The sequence below is a fragment of the Mixophyes fleayi genome, chromosome 2, assembly GCF_038048845.1.
Source record: "Mixophyes fleayi isolate aMixFle1 chromosome 2, aMixFle1.hap1, whole genome shotgun sequence".
Taxonomy (NCBI): Eukaryota; Metazoa; Chordata; class Amphibia; order Anura; family Limnodynastidae; genus Mixophyes; species Mixophyes fleayi.
In genome coordinates this window covers 217,053,017-217,071,748 of record NC_134403.1, presented here as the reverse complement: position 1 = coordinate 217,071,748, position 18,732 = coordinate 217,053,017, and the positions used below count along the sequence as shown (strand labels likewise).

At 44.6% G+C, this 18,732-nt stretch overlaps 1 protein-coding gene across 2 annotated transcripts in view; it reads left to right on the top strand.

The window, feature by feature from the left end:
• ADPRS (ADP-ribosylserine hydrolase) overlaps nucleotides 1–18,532 on the top strand; it is a 30,172-nt gene extending 11,640 nt beyond the window's left edge. For both annotated transcript variants that reach the window (XM_075195466.1, XM_075195465.1), the window contains exons 5-6: nucleotides 9,623–9,723; nucleotides 17,868–18,532. In XM_075195466.1, coding sequence (XP_075051567.1) covers nucleotides 9,623–9,723; nucleotides 17,868–18,166 — 400 coding nt within the window. In that variant the 3' untranslated portion in view covers nucleotides 18,167–18,532. The remainder of the gene's footprint in view (nucleotides 1–9,622; nucleotides 9,724–17,867) is intronic.
• Nucleotides 18,533–18,732: the final 200 nt, after the last annotated feature.

Sequence of the window (18,732 nt, the reverse complement as noted above, 5' to 3'; positions counted from 1 at the left end):
AGATTGGGCATCGGCCTTGGCAGACGACGTTGATGGTATTTCATCGTCTGTTATGACTAGTGGCAGCAGCTTCAGCATTAGGAGGAAGTGGTTCTTGATCCTTCCCTACTTTATCCTCCAAATTTTTGTACTCCATTATATGCAGCACAATAGAGCGTACCCCTAAACCACACACACCCGGCAAAGGCTTTAAAATTTATATGCGGCACAGGACAGTACCACTGGACTGGAGTTATACAGCAGTACAAATTCCTTTATACTGCAGGATAACGTAGTTTAATCTCTGGTACTAATATTTCTGGACTGCAGGAACAGTGAACATAGTTTAATATTGCAGTACTAATATTTCTGGACTGCAGGAACAGTGAATGTATTTATATATTGTAGTAGAAATTTTTTTATACTTTTTTTTTTTTTTTTTTTTTCAAACCAAGTGTTTATTGACGGTCATGAAGAATTCACAAAACAAATACATGTAAATTCGGACAAAGTACAGTCAGAACTTAGAATAGTAATTCAAAGCACTCCCGAGTGACGGAGAGAAAATAAAACAGATTCTATGAAATAAAGACCGGTATATTTTTATATTTAGAAGAGAAGTAAGGAAAGAAAAGAAGGAGAAGGAGGTAGAAGAGTGAGAAAAAGACAGATGAAAGAGGAGAGGGGGAGGTGTGGGAGAGATCAGTCTTGGATCAGAAGCAGTGAGTTAGGAGGGGAGGGAGGAGTAGCAAATGGGTAGGGGGTATGATTAAGTAAAGGGGGAGCGGTATTGGAAGAATGTCATCCAGGGGTCCCAGACCTTGTTAAAAGATTTGGCCGTATTTCGTATAATGCTAGTCATGTACTCCATTCTATATGTTTGCCAAATCCTATTAGTTACAGCGGAATATGAGGGGTGGGCAAACTGTTTCCAGTCCAGGGCATTTTGACAAGTGGCCGCTGATATAATGTGACGGGCAAGTTTTATTTTGGTGTCTAGTGGCCATGGGGAACCCGAGGGGTAGAAGGAAGAATTTAGGCTCAAAGGGTATAAGAGTTTGTATCAACATTTCTATAAAAGCTTTAATTTCGCGCCAGAAGGGAGTCAATTTCGGACAGTCCCACCATATATGTAAGAGCCTGCGCCATGGCATTGACGCCAACATCTATCTGAGGAATCGGGCAGTATCTTTTGAAGACGTGTAGGTACATAGTACCACCGAAAGAGGAGTTTGTAAACATTTTCCTTTATTCGGACACATATTGAGCTGGAGGCAGCATTCTCCCGAATTTCCAACCACACCTCAGTGTCAAGAGGAGAGCCCAGGTCATGTTCCCATGCCAACTCATGAGTGTCTCAAGGAGGAGTAGAGGGGGCGATTAATTCAGAGTAGATACTAGAAATAAGACCTGACGTCGATGCCTGGCGCAAGCACAATGTTTCGATTGTTGTGAGAGGACGAGAAATAAGACGCAATTTGGTGATGGAGTGAAAGTTGCGTAATTGCAGGAATTGATAAAATATCCGTGTGGGTAGGTCAATTGTATTTTGAAGGTCCGCGAATTGGGGAAATGATATACTGCGGGTTATGTCGTTTAGGAAACGTATCCCTCGGGAGTGCCACAGAAGGAATGCGGAATGACGTAGGCCTGGAGGGAAGTCAGGGTTATTAAAAAGGGGGATTATTGGTGAAGGATGCGGAGAGAGACCATAGAGCCTGGATGGACGAATCCCATATAGCTAGAGAGTGGGAGATTATGGGATGGGAGGGAGCTTTTTTAGGACGACGAGCCCTTGGAATCCACAGAAGGGAGGCAGGAGTAAGCATCCCCAGACTTTCAGCCTCCAGTGTGACCCAGACCCTAGCCGAGGTAGGACCGTTCCATAGGACACATTGAGCAAGTTGGGCCGATGGGTAATATTTTTTAAAATTAGGTATACCTAAGCCACTGCCCCGCGAGGACCTCTGCAGAACTGCGAGTCGTACTCGTGGACGTCTACCTGCCCAAATAAATTTAGATGATTCAAATTGAAGGAACTTAAATACATAGGGGGGAATTCGGATAGGGAGAGTTTGAAAGAGATATAATAGTCTAGGAAGGATATTCATTTTAACTGAGTTTATGCGGCCTATCCAGGAGATAAATTGGTGGGACCAGGTGCTAAAATCTTTCTTAATTTGGGATAGGGTATGGGGAAAGTTAGCTTGGAATAATTGGGAGAGGTTTTTGGTCAGAAAGACGCCCAAGTATTTTATTTTATGGCGATGCCAAGTAAAGGGGAATGTTTGGTCTAGAATTATCTTGTCTCTTTTAGGGATATAAAAATCTAAAGTTTCAGTTTTGGCAGGGTTAATTTTATAGCCTGAGAAATGCCCATAAGTATCTAATTCAGAAAGAAGGGGGGGGGGGGGAAGTAATGGGGTTGGACATGCTAATGAGTACATCATCTGCGTATAAAGCGATTTTGCTCCCTGTAGAACCGACCTTTCTGCCGGAAATGGATTGGTTGCAGCGAATTCTGGCTGCTAGCGGCTCGATTATAAGGGCGAAGATCAATGGGGAGAGGGGGCATCCCTGACGAGTGCCATTAAAGATTGTAAAAGGCTTAGAGGTTAGGCCATTGACCGATACCGTGGCAGAAGGGTTTCGGTAGAGGGCCAAAATACCAGTCAGAAACCTACCAGAAAAGCCCATTGCTTCGAGAACCCCCCCCCGCATAAATGTCCAAGAGATGCGGTCAAATGCCTTCTCCGCATCCAAGGCCATCATGAGGGAGGGCAATTTTTCACTATGGATAGAATGGATCAAATCAATGGATCTTCTAGTGTTGTCGGGGGCTTGTCTCTCTGGAATGAAGCCCACTTGGTCCGGGTGGACCAGGGGATTAAGCCTGGTGGCCAAGATTTTAGCGTAAAGTTTGAGATCTACGTTAAGGAGGGAAATGGGTCTATAGCCCTCACAGTGGAGAGGGTCCTTCCCTGGCTTAGGAATAACTGCAATATTGGCCAGAGTAGTGGCGGAGTCAAAGGATGCCCCCTCCAGGATTTGGTTATAAAAGGATGTTAAATGAGGAACAAGGTCCACAGCGAACTTTTTGTAATACTGTGCTGAAAAGCCATCCGGACCAGGAGCAGAGGCAGGTTTAAGGGATTTTATAGCTAATTTAACTTCATCTGCAGTGATGTCCTCATTTAAGCAAGTAAGCTGGGAACGGGTGAGGTGTGAAAGAGGGGTATTTGCTAGATATGACTCCAGAGTATTAGATCAGAGGTTCCCCTGGGGTGGGGGGTCAGGAAGGTTATAAAGAGATGCATAGAAGTCTCTAAATTCTTTAACAATTTCCAGTGGATCATATGTTATTGAATTAGTGGGTTTCCTATGGAGTTTGACAATAGCTCCTCGGGTACGCCTCTGTTGGAGTTTCTGAGCTAACAATGTGTCCGCCTTGTCTGCCTTGTCATAAAAGCGTTGCTGGAGTTTCTGTAATGTGGAAGCCGCACTTCGAGACAGAAGGGCATTAAGCTGGCCCCTTAAAGAATTAATTTGTGTTAATATAGAGGGATCAGGGACCAGCTTATGTTGAGTCAAGAGAGTGGAGATACGATGCTCTAATGAAGAGACTTCTAGGGCAGCTTTTCGCTTTACCTGCGAAGCAACACTTAAGAGACGTCCATGAATAGTGGCTTTGTGAGCTTCCCATATTATGCCAGGAGCCAATTCTTGAGTGGCGTTCTCTTGAAAGTAATCAGATATAGCTGATTTAATGTCCATAAAAGAGGAAGTGTTTAAAAGCAGAGAATCGTCTAAACGCCATCTAAAGGGGCGTGGATAATTATGGAGAAGGTCAAGAAGAATGAATACTCCCGCATGGTCAGACCATGAGAACGGGACAATGCCTGCCTGAGTTGTTAAGAGTATCAGAGATTGGGAAACATGGATCATGTCAATGCGGGAGTATAACTGATGGGGAGCAGAGTAGTGCGTGTAATCTCTCGCAGTGGAATTTTTTTAGACGCCAGGAGTCATGCAGAGAGTGTTGTAATAGCAAGGCAGACAAGGTGGAGGAGCCCTTGGAAGAGGGTATAGGGAGTCCGCGGAGGACCTATCAAGGAGTGGATCTAAAACAACATTAAAGTCACCACCTAACACAATATGACCTTGGGTCAATCGCTCAATGTGTCGAAACAATGGTGGGAAGAACTGAGCTTGGTTTGGGGGCATAGGTAACAGCTAGTGTGATTAGGTGTGAGCAAAGTGTACCCATAACTAATAGGAAACGACCTTCCGGGTCAGAATAAGTGGAAGAAAGCTGAAATGGAACCTTATTATGAATAAGAATCGGTCTGGGAGAATTGCTGTAGTTGTGTGTGCGAACTTGTGAGGTGAGTCTCCTGAAGGAAAACTATGTCCGTTTTTTCCCTTCTGCAGGCTCCAAGGACTATTGTACGTTTGCGAGGGGAGTTGAGTCCATTGACGTTAATGGAGAGAAGTTTCAAGGTCATGGAGGCCAAAACGATGAATTCGCTGTTAAATAACTCATCTGGGAGCTGCAACAGTAAGAGGAGTAGGACTAGGGACCTTTAAATGAGAAAGAGGGGGGAGGGGAAAAAGGAAGAAGGGAGGAGAAGGAAGAAAAAGCTAGTAAGAAAGAAAGAAGAAAGAGAGAGAAAAAGAAGAGGAAAACGAAAAAAGTAGCCCAATTGGGCAGAAACCCTTTAACGGTGGGATCCAGGAGGGATCCAGACGCAATCTCCGTAAACATAGTATAGCTAAACAAAAGTCGTATAGGGAGCGTGGGGGGTGGAGTGAATACATCTAGTCAGGTTTGTTACCTGAGTCGATGGCTCTGTCTAATAAACTGGATATGGCTATTAGAAAGGGATACATGACCAAAAATTATCCAGATAAGTTGTGCAGCAGGGAGGGAGGGGGGGGGGGATAAGGAGAGGAATAAAGAAGGGAGAGAGAAGAAGGGAATGAAGAGAACTAACAGAGGGGGAAGGGTGTTATGAGCAAAGGCATGTTATATGTTAGTACAATACCATGGTATAAAACAAGAGAACTTTTGTTTAAGGTATGTAGCAAATACTAAAAAATGTAATAACGTAATAACAGCAACTGTGACATCTAAATCGAGAACAGGAGGTTCTAAACTAATGACTATGAGGTGTTTGGAATAAAGATATCAGAGTAAAATTGTAAACAAAAAGGTGCTATATCAAAGCCAGGGTCCGTATTGAGGTGCAAAAGTAAAATATAATAAAAAGTAAAAAAGGCATTTGGAATGAGCAGATTACAGTTAAAGAAAAAGTAAGATCTGCAAGGTGAGATCTACTATAGACACCTCTGGACCAATAAGTATAGGAAACAATAAAATAAATTATATTAGAACATTTAAACATTTCAGGTTGGAGAGTCGTCACGAGCTCGACGTCGAGAAACCCCAGACCACTCAGAGGCTGGAGGTGGTGATCGGCCTTGCCTTGGCGTAGAGCTGGAAAGTGATCTGGAGTCGGGCAGAATGTTCATCTTGGCTAGTATTTCCTGACCTTGGTCTAGGGTCTTGACGTGATGGGTGGTGTTAGCAGCAAAGATTTGAAGCTGAAAGGGAAACCCCCAGCAGTAGCGAATGTTGTGCTGGCGTAATATTTTGGTGACAGGTTGAAGAGCTCTTCTTTTTTGGATAGTGGAAGGGGCAAGGTCTTGGAAAAATTGAATGTCCATATCTCTAAAGGAAATTGAGGTGGAATTCCTTGTGGAAGCTAGAATACGCTCTTTGATGTGGAAGTAGTGAAAGCGCACAATTATATCACGTGGGGGTTGGTCAGAAGCTGGTCTGGCTCTGAGGGCGCGGTGCGCCCGGTCCATCATGCAGTCAGAATCTGATAGACCTGGGAGTAGATGTAGAAAAAGGTCTTTGAGAAATGACTGAATTTCAGAGGGTGAAATATCTTCAATCACGTTACGGACTCGAATATTGTTCCGTCGAGAACGGTTTTCAGAGTCCTCTTGTTTTTCTTTTAAGGACTCAACTTCTTCATTAAGGCGGGATAATTCTCTGTCAAATGTCGCTTGGGAGCGACAGAGGTCATCTGCTTTTGTTTCTAGAGTGTCAGTACGTGTACCCAGAGAGGAGATTTCCAATTTGAAATCACTGACTGCCTTTGAGAGTTCCTGTTTGAAAGCTTCCTTGACCCCTTCCAATAAGTTTGCCATGACAGCTTGGATCTGAGGGTCTAGTTCAGATGATGAGGACAGATGCGAAACCTCTGAGGTGTCTGTGGAGGCTTGCGAAGCTTTATTTTTAGACCCAAAAAAGTTAGACGTAGAGGAGTTGCCTGAAGGTTTTCTGTTCTTCTGCGACATGTTGATTTTGTTGAGAATGTAGTATATGGGGCAGAGGGGAGGAGGGGGAAATGAGATGGGGGGAGAAGAGGAGGGTGCTGCACAGTAGAGTTTAGAGAATCATACAGAGCACATCAGTCCCAGGTAGGGCATCGAGGATTACAGCATATTGTGCAATGGATGCCTAAGGAGGCTGAGCAGGTATCACAATACAGGTGGCGTAATGTCAGTCTTGCCTCGCAAAAGAATGGCCTCTTATTTGTTATACTGAGTGACCACTACAAGACAATGAAGTATTGAAGAAAAGCACCAGGTGGAACTATGTCCCCAGAGACAAGATTGTACTTGAGAGAAAGATAGCTGTTTTCAGAGCTACCATTAAATAGCAGTTGAAGGATCTTCAGAAGAGGCAAAAACAATAACAGCATCAGAGGTTGAGAGTAACAGAACTTAACCCCTTAGTGGTTTAGGGAGCAGAGTCAATATGGCCTTTGAAGTAGGGAAATTTGCAGACCCTGCTTTGTAGGGCTTGGTGGGTCACTTTAAGGGTCTATGATGCACAGTATCAGGATGGGTTAAGGAGGTGTAGGCCAAGAGTTATCTTGAAGCCTACAGTGGGACAGCAGGTGCTGAAAGCTCTCTCCCAAGCCCAATTTCTTCAGAGGTAAATGAGCCCACAGAGGATGACACACTGACCTGATCTGGTGCAGCTCTTGCTGAGTGGAGAAAGGTCAGACGAGTCAGCTGCAGAGGAGGTCTCCGGTATCAGCGGTCCGGATTGCTTCGTATAGGCTCCCGCCGCCAACCGGAAGTTGGGTTCCAAAAAGCAGAAGTCGGATCTTTCGGCCGACTAATGGAAATAACAGCCGGGGCTGCAGAGGCGCGGCCAGGCCGCGAGTCGCGGGAAAACCGCTGAGGCGTTTAGAGACTTTTCAGACCCCCAGGTAAGGCTCAAGTACCTCTTAATACTGTCGAGTATCAACTGCACGATGCGGGAGCGAGGCAGCGCGGCCCCGGGAGACAATCTGTCAGGCCAAAAGCAAATGGGGGAAGCCAGTCTGGGACCTATATTATGCTGGTCCAGGGAGCCAAAATCACGCCTGGAGGCTCAGCTTCGGTAAAGCGCAGATTTCTGTGGTTTTCTGTGGTATATAAACCCCAAATAGCTCTTTAATAGGGGATATGGAACGGAGCTCACAGAAACTCCAACATTCCCAGATGGCGTCCAGGCCACGCCCCAAAAAAAATGTTTTTAATTTTTTAATAACAATGGACTTAGCAGGACAGAGCACAGGACACAGCATCACTGGACTCAGCAGGACAGAGCACCACTGGATGAAGCAGGACAGAGCGATGGGACACAGCACCACTAAAAAACCCAACCTCCCTCTTCCCTGATCTTAGCCCGACTGAAGATGGCGGCGGCAAGCAGGGAATTTATACAATCCAAGTCTCGCGAGATCCGACGGCGGGATTTTGAGTCTCAGCCTTGCTTTCACTGTTTCTCCCTCCCGGAAGTACCCGAACAGTGCTCGGATCGCCCTCGGATCCGCACTGTTCGGGTGGGCTCGGATTGCGATAATCCGAGCCCGCTCATCTCTGATAAAAATCAATAACACTGAACTGCGCAGATGAGACTTAAACCAAACAGTATATCTGTGCAAATAGCAATATACCACTAATTCATTTTTAATAAAGAAAGGTGCATATGTCCAAAGAACCAGTCAGTTTAAAAATACATGAATCATTTAGTAGCTAATCAATCAAAAACACACATGATATAAAAATGCATATACAGATGTAAATAAACATAATAATGAATAAATCTAAAAAAATGGCATTGTTCATGATACACTTGACTCTCAGAACAAATCACATATAACTATGTTGGTATCCTGTGTATATGTTCTTCATTAGACACAGGTAATAGCGTGCAAAGTGCACTTAACAGGAATTATGTGAACATTTATTTATTTATATAGCTCCAGCATATTCTGTAGCACAGATATTGCCTCACGTGCATCCTATAAATATGGACACATTTACACCAGTAGGACAGTGGGCTGATGTGGGTATTTAATGATTTTTGGTACATTTGGAGACATTTTAGGAGCCTGAGTTGGACTGCACTTTCAGGGAATATGTGCTTATCAATACACACAGTTATGGTACTAGCTGTATATGTATTTATCTAATGCATAGAATCCACCCCCCAATACTTTTATTTTTTAAATTTTTGAAATTTACCAGTACCTGCTGCATTTCCCACCCTAGGCTTATATTCGAGTCAATATGTTTTCCCAGTTTTTTTTTTGTGGTAAAATTAGGTGCCTCGGCTTATATTCGGGTTGACCTATACTCGAGTATATACGGTAATCAAACAGACAAGATTATTTTAGTTTCCTTTGGATATGACAGAAAGTTGTATTGTACACTAATTTGTCAATTTTTGTAGCCATGTTTTTATTTCAAGACTGTACAAACAGTAATATGACTAGCATGTAAAATTGTATTTCCTCTATTCTTAACTTACTTTTGCATTTTATTAATGTGAAAACTTGGAAATATGTGAGTAAGTCACTTTTTAAAGGTATTATAGACTGAAAATAAATGTGTTGATCAAAAATACACACCTTGAATGTCTTCAAAATGATATGATACCCATGTCTGTCATTTTAAAATTAAACTTGAAATCTTGATATTTGGAGAAAAAATATAATCGAAGAATAACTATTATATTATATATTTGCAACCATAGTTGATATAAATTTATATTTACTTTTTGGAGCCAAAGTTGGTGTAACTGACAAAAATATCCATACGTAAAAGGCCCATGTATGCTGAGTACATTGAAAGCTTATATATTTTGTATCGCCTATATTTACTCCCAGAAAAATGGTCGGAGGCTTAGTAATGTGAACCAAGCAGGCTGGTAAGCCTTATGTATCTGGGCATAGCTATAAATAGAACTTTATTATGCTGTTCTGTAAAATGAATTTGTTCAGATATCTCAAAGTGTATCCGTTGCACAGATTATGAAATATAGGGAAGTATATGAAAGAGTACTCAATGCCATGAGGCTAATGGTGTGTATAAAGAGCAGGATAAAATCAGGGCAGCATAACAATTATTGGTATGTGTGTGTGTGTTAGGTGAGTTCAAAACATTGTTTAACATTTTTGTTTAACGAGTAATATCTGTCAAATAATTCATGGTGACCTGGTTACATGTGATGGTTGATAGTACATGATTTGCAGTAACATCTAGTTCTCATTAAGTCTACTTCTCATTATAGATTGGAGCTGGGAGAGTTTCCATACTGTAAGAGACTCAAGAAGATTAAAGAGTTTTTAGCTAAAAGAAATGTTTCACGGGATGATGTGGTAAAGGAGCTAGGTGAGTTGTGTTGATTTTGATGGGAATAGGAAAACACAGTACAGAGACATTAACATATAGGCACTAAAATCTGCAGTCCAAATTAATAAGTGACAAGATGAGCAGTGTTTTTGATGAAGGTAAAGCCAGCCACATACAGTGCGATTGTGCTGCTTAACTGGCGTGACATGATCAGTCCAAAGTGGCCAAATTGGAGATGATTCAATGCTTGTGCAATTGTGTCTTTAAATGTCACTGTGGCCTGTCCGAACATGACTGCAAACAGACTGATAGCAGCCATTTGCAGTCATCGCTGGACCACATTTACCAACATGATCAGTAATCAGTGGCGGAAATAGCATTAGTGCAGCAGGTGTGGTGCACCGGGGCCCATGGAGATAATGGGGCCCGCTTCACAGGGAACTAGCGAGCTGTGGGCCCTGGTTGCCTCCTCCCTGTTTCCCTGCTCCAGGGCCAACAGCTCGATAGTTCTGCCTCTGCTTGTAATGATCAAATTATTAGACCTGTGTGGTATCTGGTGACAGGTGCCATAGCCAAATGTTCTCCCTCATTCTGTCCTGGCTGACTAAATTGGTGAGGATGGAATGTCTCAGCTTTGAAAACTGCAGAGTCTCCTGTAATAAACAGGCTGGTCCAACTACAAGCTACAAAAAGGGCACAACTTGTTTTAAAAACCACCAAATATACAAGTGTCCTTATGTAGAAGAGATACTAAGAAAATGTGGTTATATACAGATCATCGAATTGAAAAGAAGATTTTTACTCACTGTAGGAGCAAGGGAGGGAGCACAGTGTCCCCCAGTGGAGCAAGAGAAATTGATTTTACGGTGAGTAAAAATCTTCTTTTCTCTTTCCTACCACTGGGGGACACTGTGACACATTGGGGACATACCAAAGCTGCCCCTAAGGGAGGGAACGCTCTGGAACTGCTGCGCGTAAAACTTTTCGGCCAAAACTCGAATCTGAGGATGCGAATGCTTGCAATCTGTAGAACTTAGCAAAGGTATGAACAGATGACCAAGTGGCCGCTTTGCAAAGCTGTTCAGCCGAAGCACCATGACGCACTGCCCAAGAAGCACCAACCGCCCTGGTAGAGTGCGCTCTCAACAAATGAGGAATAGGCTTAGATGCTCGAACATATGCCAGACTGATGGTAGAAGTGATCCACTGCGCAATAGCCTGTTTAGACGCTGGCCAGCCGCGCTTTTTTGCATTATACAAGACAAAGAGATGCTATGTCTTGCCAACCAAAGCTGTACGGTCTACATAATACCGGAGAGCCCGAACTACATCCAGCAACTGGAAGTCATAATCCAAGGACTCAGAAGACGTGGAAGGAGAAGAAGGTGAACCAGGCTGGAACGCCGGAACTACAATCTCCTGATTTAAATGGAACCTAGAGATGGGTTTTGTGCGAAGCACCGCCCTGTCCTCGTGGAACACCAGGAAGGGAGAAGAACAACAAAGAGCTGCCAGCTCCGACACTCTCCTTGCAGATGAAATAGCTAAGAGAAAAATTGTCTTCCAAGTTAGATGGTGTAACTCTGCCGTCTGAATAGGCTCAAATGGCGGAAGGCAAAGAGCCCTGAGCACCAAATTTAGGTCCCAGGGTTCCACCGGATGAGTAAACGGTGGCTGAATATGTAGAACCCCCTGCAATAAGGTCTGGATCTCGCTGAGAGATGCCAGCTTTCACTGAAAATAAATCGAGAGCGCTGACACCTGTACTTTAAGCGAACCCAAACAGAGTCCTTTTATCAAGACCCTCCTGCATAAAGTCCAACAACCTGGGCAGGCTAAACCTGGACATTTGGACTCCACGCGACTCACACCAGAGAATGTATACTTTCCAGACTCTGTGATATATGGAGGAGGATGACTTTCTAGCTCTGATCATAGTGTTAACGACCCGAGACGAGAACCTCTTTGCCTCAAGGACTAATGATTCAATCGCCACGCTGTCAAAGCTAGCCGATTTTAAATCGTGGCACAGAAGGGGGCCCAGAACTAGAAGGTCTGGATGCAAGGGCAGACGAAATGGCGGACCCGTGGACATTTTTAGAATGTCCGAGAACCACGCCCTGCGAGGCCAATGAGGGGATACTAAGATGGCGGGAACCCGTGCTCTCAAGTTTCTTCAGAACCCACGACAGCAATGGAATTGATGGAAACAGTTACATGAGTCTGAATGGCCATGGCGTCTGAGGCGTGAGCCAGAGGGTCGCGGGATCTGGCGCCGTACAGGGGGAACCTGATGATTCAGCCTGGAAGCCATGAGGTCTATTTCCGGCATTCCCCATCGTTGAACCAGGAGAGCAAAGGTCTCCTTGCACAGGGACCATTCGCCTGGATGAACTTTTTGTCTGCTCAGAAAATCGGCTTCCCAATTTTCTACGCCTGGAATGTATACGGCCGAAATCCGAGGAACATGGCTCTCTGCCCATAACATGATCTTGGTTTACTGCATGGCCCTCACGCTGCCAGTTCCTCCTTGATGGATTTTGTATGCCACGGACGTGGCATTGTCCGATTAAATCTGCAGAGGCTTCCCTACAATGAACCTCTGAGCCTCCGTCAAGGTCCTGAGAACTGCCCAGAGCTCCAATACATTGATTGGCAGAACAGCTTCCTGGGGAGACCAGAGAACCTGAAACCTTAAGGATCCCGTGACTCTTTCCCCCCCCCCCCCCCCCCCCCCCCCCCCAGCCTAACAGACTTGCGTCTTTGGTAACTGAGGTACAGAGGCCCGATTGGAGGGACTGACCCTTGTCCAGATTTTTCGTGGACAACCACCACGTCGGAGAAAGACGAGTCTGTCTCGACAGGCAGATGATCTGCCTGTCTAGCTGACCGTGAGACCCCGACCACTTCCGAAGAATCTCCAGCTGGAGAGAACGGGAATGGAACTGTGCGAACGGGACCGCCTCGAACACTGACACCATAGTCACCAGCAGCTTCATGCAGCTGAGCATGGACACCTGAGGACTAGCCAACAGATCCCTGGTTTTGCGCTGGAGGGCACTGATCTTGTCCTGAGGTAGAAAGACTCTCTGTGACACTGTGTCGAACAGTAAACCCAGAAAGCGCATGCGCTGAGCTGGGATGAGGGAGGATTTTGGAACATTTAGGTTCCACCCATGGGCTTCCAAAAACTCCATCGTGGTCTGCACTTGACAAGACAATATTTCCGCTGACGGAGCCTTCAGCAGGAGATCGTCCAGATGGGGAACTACAGTGATTCCCTTCTGTCTTAGCACGGCCGCCATGATCTTGGTGAATACTCGAGGAGCTGACGCCAGGCCAAAGGGAAGGGCCCTGAACTGAAAATGGTCCGGGCCGACCACAAAACGACGCAGGTGATGACGGCGACTCCATTTTTGGGACATGGAGATCCGCATCCTTTATGTCGATGGAAGCCAGGAATTCTCCCTGTTCCATGCCCGCAATGACTGTCCTGAGGGACTCCATCCTGAACCGCTGGGCAATCACCTGTTTGTTTAGGGACTTTAGGTTCAATATAGGACAAAAAGTTCCGTCCGGTTTGGGTACCAGGAAAGACTGGAATAAAACCCCTGACCTCTTTCCTGCATCGGAACCGGAACAATAACACCCGACTCCTGAAGCTTTATTACAGCCTTCAGAAGAGCCTGATGTCTGAGAGGGCAAACAGGTACCGGAGATGACAGGGACCTGGGTGGGGGAGGATAGTGTAGGTCTATAATGTATCCTCTTGACACAAACCCCCCCCCCCCCCCGTCCAAGCGTCTGTCGTGGCTGACCAAGACGGACACCTGAAGCGAAGCAGACGTGCCCCCACCCCCGATACTTGAGTGGGGGCGTGGAAGTTGTGCCGAGGGCTTATCACTAGGGCGTGAAGCTCCTCTTCTGGCAACACTCCTGCCTCTGCTGCTCCCTCCTCTAGGGGCTGGAGGCTGGCTCCTGGGAGTACCACTCCGGGCTCGGGAGAAGGGGCGAAAGGAACGAAACCAAGGTCTGCAGGAACCCATGGGGAGAACATTATTTTTCCCCAGGTGGCCGCCTCAATTACCTTCTCCAACTCCGCACCGAACAGAGTGACTCCATTAAAAGGCAAAACCTCTAGCGACCTTTTGGACTCTGCGTCCGTGGTCCACGAACGTAACCATAAGGAACGTCGTGATGCAATAATTAAACTGCCTATTCTGGCATTCACAGCTATTGCATCCATGGAGGCCTGACCCACATAATCCGAGCTTTCCTGAATATGCTGAGCTAGGGAGAGGAGGTCTGCCCGCGGAGTGTTATTTTGAATTGCCTCAATTAACTGCTCCGCCCACATCTGAACTGCTTTATTTGCCCAAGCAATGGACATCATGGGCCTAAACAAGCTACCCGAAGCTGTATAAGCAGAACAGAGAGCGTGGTCGCACTTTTTATCCGTAGGATCTCTCAAAGACACCCGCTCTTGTGTAGGGATGGCTGAGGATGAGGATAAATGGGCAATAGGTGTGTCCACCCTAGGAGACGCCTCCCATTTAATTGTCTTCCGCTGGAAGAGGATAAAGACTCTTGAATCTAGCTGGCATCACGAGTTGTTTCCCTGGTCTTACACTGGCGTCCGTTACCATTTCCACCATCTGAGGAGAGGTAGGAAAGGATGTCAACTGAGACTTAGACCTTTTTAAAAATGGAAAAACCTGCAGGAGCCTCAGGCTCTGGAAACCCTAAGGTATGTCTAATACCTAGGATAAGGCTGTCCATATTACTGGCCGAAGCCATACTAAATGAGTCTTCCTCCAGCTCTAAATCCCCTACCTCATCCGAGGAATGATCAGAAGCTAGAGAATGCACCCAAATATCATCCCTTGTGCCCCGTTTGGACCCGCAGGAGACTGCAAGTAGACATTTCTCACTCTGAGTTGCAGAACCCTGGGATGATGTGCCTGCACTGTCTATAAGGATGCCATGTTAGGCCTCTATACGTGCGGCCCGCTGCTCTGCTGAATTTTGAGCTATGCTGACTACCTGTGTGTTCACGTACCTCAGCGGCTTTCAACATCCCATCAGTAAACCTTTCCATGGTGGCGGCAAAGGATTTCATCCAGAGCGGCTCTTCCATGACTGCCGGTGACTGTACCGGGGCGGGACGCTCGAGTGCTGCGGTCTCGTATGCTGCACAAAGGGCATTTTTTATCATGCTGTCCAGATGGAAGCTTAGCTCTACATTTGGCACAAACAAAATACATCACAGACACTCCAGAGGGTCCCTTGTCAGAGGTCCCTTTGTGAGACATTATTGCAATAATAAAAAATTAAAACTTATATATATATACTGTGTCACAGAATATATAACACCACTAATATGTCCAACAGAAGAGCCCAGATGGTATTACAAGACTTGTACACCAGATCTATATACCAGGTTACAAATTGTAATAATACTCTATTAACCTCTTTGCCAATATAAACAGTTTGCCAGTGAATGTTCAATACACATTGGTGACAATCAATTGCAGGTATATTTAGTCAAAAATGATACCACACAGCAGAGAGGTACAGCAGAGGAGAGAGAAACTTTAGCCTGCAGCTCCTTGTCTGAGCCCAAAATGGCGCCTCCATGCTGCAGGGACTGAAGATGGAGGCAGGAATCCCTTCTCTGGCTCCGCCCACCGACAGAAAAAAAAATGTCCTCTCCTCGGCGCTACTCCGATCAGCCTATACTAAAGTTATGGCTGTCGGCGACTCACACAACACACAGAGTTACATGCCCAGGCAGCGTGTGCGCTTTTTCCCTCTTCACATCAGCACCGCTCTCTATAATAGAGCGAAGCGCTTCACAGTCCCCGCTGCTCGTTGTCCCCGGGGAGGAGGGGTGCTTGCTGGCCAGTCCGTCGGCGGGGAGAGATGGAGTCCTTATTTCCCCCGCGCGACCTAATTATACAGTGCCCCAACCTATATAACTGTATGGGCACCTAAAGCCCTAATGGCTGCCAAAAATACTAAAATATCTTTAAGCTCGTGTCTAGGGGATTGAACTGCCGGCAAGAAGGTGCAAGGAAGATATAGGGCACAGCCACTTCTTACCTTGCGCGGGGATCAGAGTGAAGGAAGTCCAGGACTGTTCACTCCCAATGGGTCTTGGAATCGATCCCTGCGGGCACCCTGATAAGAAGAAATAAAATAAAAACATGTACAAATCTAACTAAACAGGGTATAGGCAGGAGCCTATACCCCAATGACCTGACTCCTAAGGCACTAAAAAAACAAACTGAGTTCTCCAGGAGAGGAGGGGCATAGTAGAGGAGGGGAGTAAAAACCATAGAGTTTTAGTGCCTGAACTCCCATACCCACTACTATACCCCAATGTGTAGCAGTGTCCCCAAGTGGTAGGAAAGAGTATAATTCCACACAAAACTGAATTTTCATATCTCTCAGAAGTAAAACCCAATCTCAAAAGGTTATTTACCTGGGTTCAAACATTCATGTGAACTGTGCAGTCTTCTGCAGTCTTTATTTCCTACCAAACCGGTGTTTTCATTCAGGAGTGAGATGAGCAACGATAAGTGTAAGCACGACGGTGGGAAACCTGGATTGCTTAGATGCTGGGCTCCAACCAAGTAATTTTTAGCATTGGGTTTATTAACGTTAAATGGTTGAACAGATTTCATTTGGTTTCCTCAGTAAATACAATGGGAAGTATCTCAAGTTCTTTCAAGGTGTGGTTACATAACATTTAATATTTTTTATTTACTATGTGCCAACAAAATTATGTGGTGCTGTCCAATGGGTAGTCACATCATAGTTTAAAACCTAATTTTCCTACCTTAGGCCTACACTTTAGGGACAGTTTAGTCAGGTTTCCATGGTTAATTGGTTTCTATTTGAACACAGGGAGAATATGCGAAACTACATGAAGATTGCAAAGCAAGATGTATTTGTTGAGGACGCATGGGGCACAAACTCATGCGCTTTGACTAAAAACAGATTGCGTTTATGTGCATCCAGGTGCACATAAAAGGGTGAGTTTACACTAAGGACTAGAGCTACTAAAGACAAACAACCTGGTTTAGACGCTTATTCCAGCAGTTTCAAAACTGTCAGATTTACTAAAGGCCAAACCGCTCAAAAACCGCATCAATAGCACTGTTTACCAAAGCGCCACATCATAAATTGCCATCCCGATATTTAACATGATAAAAATACAAAACATCATATTTCCTAATCTGCGGTTTCACAAAGAGGTGTTTGTGAGAGATGAGATTGCTCAAATAGCATGCTGTTTGAACTATTTTGCATTTAGAACATAAAAGGACCATAGACGTGAATTATGAGGGCAATTATTATTTATTGATTTAAGTGGTCAAAATTAATTTAGGATTAATTTATGTGGGCAAATGAAATTTTTTTCAGTTTGTTAAGGGGGCATTATTATTGTATTATATATTCATATTGGCCCCATAATGTAATAATTAGTGGCGCTATATAAATAAATGGTGATGATGATAATTATATTAAGGGAGCAATACTTTTTGATTTCTAATGGGGGCAACATTTATTTGCACCATTTATTCTTAACGCATGGCACTACAAGTGCCAGTATGCACATGGGTGCCAGCATGTTTACAAACGAGCCACTATGTCAACTTTTAGGAAAAGCTCCCTCCCCCCCCCCCCCCCCCAAATAAACATGCTCGCACACCTACCATGTCCTCTTACTCTGGGACTTTAGTTCACTAAAACAAATCGTTTTAAAATATGGCAGTTTTATCAAACATAAGATGGACTAATCTTGTGTGTCTACTGGTGGAGGTTGGTGTCTCTGGCTGCAAAACAAAAGGGACATGGAATAGAATTGATGTTTGGTATGGAAGTGAAACAATGGGTCAAAATATTACACTGGATTACTGTAAAATGTTTTAGAGGTGGTAAACATTGAAATGGTTTTCCCTGCAGTTCTCTACTATTTTATTAATATGCAGACTTGTTTGTATTCATTAAATGAATCTCTGTATAATCATATGTAATTGTCAATTTTTGTCTTAGCATAGAGAGATGTCCATAGTTTTAGGAGCTAGATAAATAGGCAAACTTTTATATTTCTCTATATATTGGAAGCTCAAGCGATACATGTAGTAAGTTTATTTGTTCATTCCTGTGTTCCCAAGGTCACGGCATTGCTGCCTTGGAATCTGTCCCCACTGCAATCTACTCCTTCTTACGCTGCATGGATCCGGTGGAAGATCTTCCCCAAGAGTTGAACAGCCTTCAACGCACTATTGCCTACTGCATCACACTAGGAGGAGACACTGACACAATTGCTACCATGGCTGGAGCTATTGCTGGTGCTTACCATGGAGTTGAGCAGATTCCTCAAATATGGAAGCTCAACTCTGAGGGATACAAACAGGCAGAAACTTGGGGTGAACAGTTGCATCAGTTGTACAGCTCTCGGCTTCCTTCTTGACTGACCACAGAGACCACCGGAATGGTCCAATGACTGTGTGGCTGCAGGGGGAAGACTTGCAACTGCTGATACTGCAGTAATTACCACCCTGAAGGTTCAGCAGACTAGAGTTTGAAAAGTTTATTTTTGTTCAGTTTTACAACAAGAATGTTACCAGATTTGTTTATATGTTGAGTAATAACCTAAAAGTGTCTTATTGCACAAAGAAAGGATATCCAGTTCTTGGACCACAAAAAGGAGGTGGCCTCTAAGGCATTTTTGTACAACTGTTATTTTATGACATAACTTGGAGACTGCCCGGATAACGGGATAGTGATATTTCTCGGTTAATAAACAATGGCAAGCTGTTTTGCTTTCCAAAAACCATTATTTAGTATTGTTTTTATACCGCCAAAAGATTTGAATTTGTTGTAAATCATGAGGCCTGATGATTTGTGCAGGGGACTAATATAGCTTTGGCTGCCCTTTCATAAGCAGCAGGTTTACTGCAGAGAAGATATATGATCACGATTTAATCTAGCAGGTCTTATGAAAAAAAATGCAGCTTGTTCCAAATCATACAAAGG